The 4,170-nt window shown below is 41.5% G+C and overlaps 1 protein-coding gene across 1 annotated transcript; it reads right to left on the bottom strand.

Annotated features, from left to right (window-relative positions):
* Positions 1-2,269: 2,269 nt before the first annotated feature.
* On the bottom strand, positions 2,270-3,894 carry folr (folate receptor). The gene is made up of 4 exons (XM_061073783.1): positions 3,766-3,894; positions 3,495-3,683; positions 2,801-2,936; positions 2,270-2,544 (listed from the first exon to the last, which is right to left on the bottom strand). Exons 1-4 carry the CDS (start codon positions 3,892-3,894, stop codon positions 2,270-2,272), a joined length of 729 nt encoding a protein of 242 aa, XP_060929766.1.
* Positions 3,895-4,170: the final 276 nt, after the last annotated feature.

The following is a 4,170-nucleotide window of genomic DNA, read 5'->3' as shown; positions in this document are numbered from 1 at the left end:
ACCCACTTTGGAGATAATTGCCCTTTATTAGGACTTCAGCCATTTTGGTGTTTATTTTTTTATACATCTGGTTGCCCAAAAAAAGTCTGAATCATACAATTTGGTATGACCCCCACACTCACACACCCAAAGCAAAAAAGAGGTAGTTAAAGTGAGAATGAGAGAGAGTTGGGCAGGGTGCTGTGTGTGCAACCAATGACCTCAGAAAAGCTAAGTATTAATAGCTACAGGACAGCAGCCATCCCAAAGCTATTTCTGGCTATTGCATCACACAGTGTGTGTCTCTGTGTGTGTCAATTCACTGCAAAAAACTGTAAAAATACGTTACTCGACAATATATCTGCATGCAGAGATTGTAAAAGTATGTGTTTGCAAGATGTCATATAATATTGGAACTATTTTGTCTGCAAAAATGTCTTACAAATAACTTTTAAAAACATTTTCTTCATATGTATTTCATCAAAATTGTCTGTGAATACTGTTACATTATTAGTTTACTAAATTGACTTCAATTAATACTTGTTGCAAGACAATACACGTTGATCTCACTTATTTAAACAACACAATGTGGGCCTCAGGGTCTCAAGAACTTCATTCAGACCGGAGGAGCCAGGCATTGAACCATAGAGCTTCTGTCTAGTGGACAACCCGCAGCTCTATTTCTTAAGCCACCACTTCACTTTTAAGCTTTAGCAATGCCAAAGCGAGCACCACGAGGCTGTAAAGCCCATTACATACCCCTAACTGCAGGTTTTGGTAGTTTGAGCCTGAGGCTGAGGCCAGTGTCTGTTCTTTGTGAACCTGTGCTTCAGAACACTGGAATCAGTCTGCTTGTGTGAAGGCTTTTTAGGCTCAGCTTGACATCAAGTCAAGGACAAGTGCTTTGTTCAAGCTGATGTGGTTATGACAAACTGATGGTGATGCTGAAACCAACTCTAACCCACATTAAGTCCTCTTCTAATGGTTATGGTTACAGAAAGTATTGGTGCATTGCTATTTTGATAGATTAAACTTCTGCATTAGGTCTATACCAGGCCATAGAAAAGGGAAAGGGAGGAACTTGCAAGGCTGAATTTTACAAAGGTGTAATCAGGAAGGTTGTTCATTATCAGCCTCAGAAATAGAGCAGCACTTTGACACTCTAATGTGTCAGAGGATAAAACATTTCAGAAATATAAAGACACTGTCCACTGCATCAGTTACGTATTTTTGAATGATTAATCATCCAAGGCCTTGATAATGAAACTACACAGTGCAAACACATTGATAATATATTGTATATCTGACACTTATCTTGGATCCGCCAAGGTCCTGTCATGAAGTCTTGTCCCCACCCCAGCTGACCAATCACAAGGCTTACTCAAAGACCTGTGAGAACACATTGACACGTGGCAGTGGCACTAACACAAACCCTGACACACAAACACTCACACACAAACACACACAGACCCACACGCACACACACACAACCTAACCACAAATCATATCTGACCGCTAATCTTGACCAGGAGCTAAGAGTTGATGTATTATTTCATTACCAGCCGTTGGTCCCGGTGAGGTCTACTTGTCCAGAGTTTATGCTGAAAAGGTCCTAAAGAGGTACCAAAATAACTACACACACACACAAACACACGCACACACACACACACACGGTACTGACTGGAACCCCATAATTACCAGGCAGTGAAGCCCAGTGCTCATTCACAGTGTAGAGAGACATTTTCCCTCATAGCAGATCCTAGGTCAGTTTGACAGTTTCCTCACTGGCGGTTGAGGTTATAAAGGGGTTATTAAGCTGATCCATAGTCTGCACTTATATGAGTGATGTCCTCCCAGAGCTGTAATAAAGTATGTGGCCTTGTCCAGATGTATAAGTTTATTTTTGTTTTATTTTCTTTATCCACAGATTTTCAAACGTATTTTCAAACTGCTGTGCTGCCTTGTGTTTTGGCGAATGTCCGTGCAAGTGAACACATGTACAACATATGAGTACAACAGCTTTTACTTGTTGTGTACAAGAAAGAAGGAAATTACCAGAGCGACATGGACTCTGGCAATTGTTGGCTGGGCGCAAAATAAGGAATTGAAAAGCAGGACAAGGGAACTAAACATCACAAAGAAAATAAAGCAGATGCAGATTAGGGATTGGTGAGAGTTTAACTGTGAACGAGACAGAACAGGACTAGAAAGCAACCGCGACATGATATTATTCTAACAGTTTTATTGGAACCACCTTAGGGACATATGACAGCATGATGTGGATATCATGTCAGTGCATCACCACAGAGAAAGATGCAGCAGCCAGGAAAAGCAGCATGGACAAGGTGAAGCTCTGGTGTTGCCGTGCGTTGTTAATGTAGTACTCGGCCACTTTCTTGTTGGGGTTCGGCCCATTGAACCACAGCTGCATGCAGCGGCCTGACGTTTTGGTGTAGTCGGTATAAAGGTAGGACTTAGACCAGATTTGTTCACACATGGACTTGGGTGTGGGGTAGACTTCAGTCCAGATTCTGCACTTGCTGTTTCTAGGGCATCTGTTCATACCTGTATGAGATAGAGAGATGATTTAATTTATGTATTAATAAACTGGCAAAACGTTTACAAGTGAGTCTATGCATGTAAGACATTGTGTACACATATTATTTGTGTGTAAGACATGGGTAAATGTGTGTTATTTAAACAAGGAAATGTGAGCAAGCCTTGATGTATGCAATGGTCTGTGTGCATGTGCGTACGCATGCATGCATGCATGCATGCATGTATGTGTGTGTGTGTGTGTGTGTACGTGTTTTGTCCTTGCCTGTGCTCCAGTCCCATCCCGTGTGCCAATCACTCTTGCAAGTGTAATCATTCTTGCAGTCTTCCCACCAATCGTTGCAGTCTTCCTTACACAGAGGCACATCCAAAACACGTTCCTTACGCCAGGTCTGATTCACCTACGAACAGACACACACAGACACACACACACACACACACACACACACACACACACACACACACAAACACAAAATTGACGTATAATCCACATTTTCAGAAAACAGCTGCAATGCTATGACATGTAAGATGATGTATGAAGTTCTCCACAAGTAGTACAAGTTAAAGTTTTAAAAGTAGTAAATGTACCATGTTAACTTTTCTACTTGACTTGAAGTGATTAAAGTATTAAAAGTAAAAATACTTTTCTAAGTGTAGCCAATTGTCTGATGCAAAAGTCTACTCCATCATCATCACTAAAATATAAAAAATGTATACATGTAACATCATGCTTTGTGAAAATGTTGTGGGTTAAAAGTGAAAGAATATCTGAAAATGTATCTACTCACTGAAAGTACAACTACATGTCAAATGTACTTGAATACATCCTGCCACTGAGGCAACACACTGTATACATGGATTCTTTTTAGCTATCCTGACAAGCCCCCTTTAGCCCTCTCAACTTCTTATGCTGCCATCTAGTGTTCGAAGTGCAGACACACAAGGCGCACAGTACACACTTCTACTATCCAGGGTCCCAAGTGTGGCGAGCACTCGTGGAAGCAGGTGTCTTGGATGAAATGTTCCTTGCACCGTTTGCTCATAGTACCGCAGTGATGCCAATTGAAGTTGTACAGGTAGGAGTCATCGTTGTGGGCTGCTGAGCTGGTATTGGCCATGCAGCACGCATTGTCACGCCAGGGAGAGCACTGGAGAGGAAGAGCAAAGAGGCTGTGAGCCCAAAGCATCACATCCCAATTCTATCTCTGCTCCTTGATTCCAATTTGTCACCTGTTGGTAAAGGTCTCCCTCGCGGCCCGGCTCTACTTTGTGGTGTTTGCCATCCATGCACATGTTGAGTTTGTCCAGAGACAGAGCACCACTGCAAAGGGCCATCAGCAGGGAAAGGACAACCCACATGGTTCTACAGGAGGGAGGGAGGCATCAACATACATTCATAATCAAGTAAACAGGAAAAATAATGGGATAATGGTCAATTTACAGCTTCAGTCAAAAGTTTGATTTCCCAACTGTCACCCAGACAGCTGAATAAAATGTTTGGGGCCTTTCATTCCCATCAGCAGAGCTCTTTTAGTAACATTACACATGTGTAATATTTTGATATCTATATTTACTCATATTGTTTGTGTTTCTCATTTTTGGAAGGTTATAAAAATTTATTAACAACGTTTTTGA

Source organism: Limanda limanda, chromosome 6 (assembly GCF_963576545.1).
Source record: "Limanda limanda chromosome 6, fLimLim1.1, whole genome shotgun sequence".
NCBI lineage: Eukaryota > Metazoa > Chordata > Actinopteri > Pleuronectiformes > Pleuronectidae > Limanda > Limanda limanda.
Note: the sequence above shows the minus strand (reverse complement) of the source record. Positions and strands in the feature narration are given on the sequence as shown.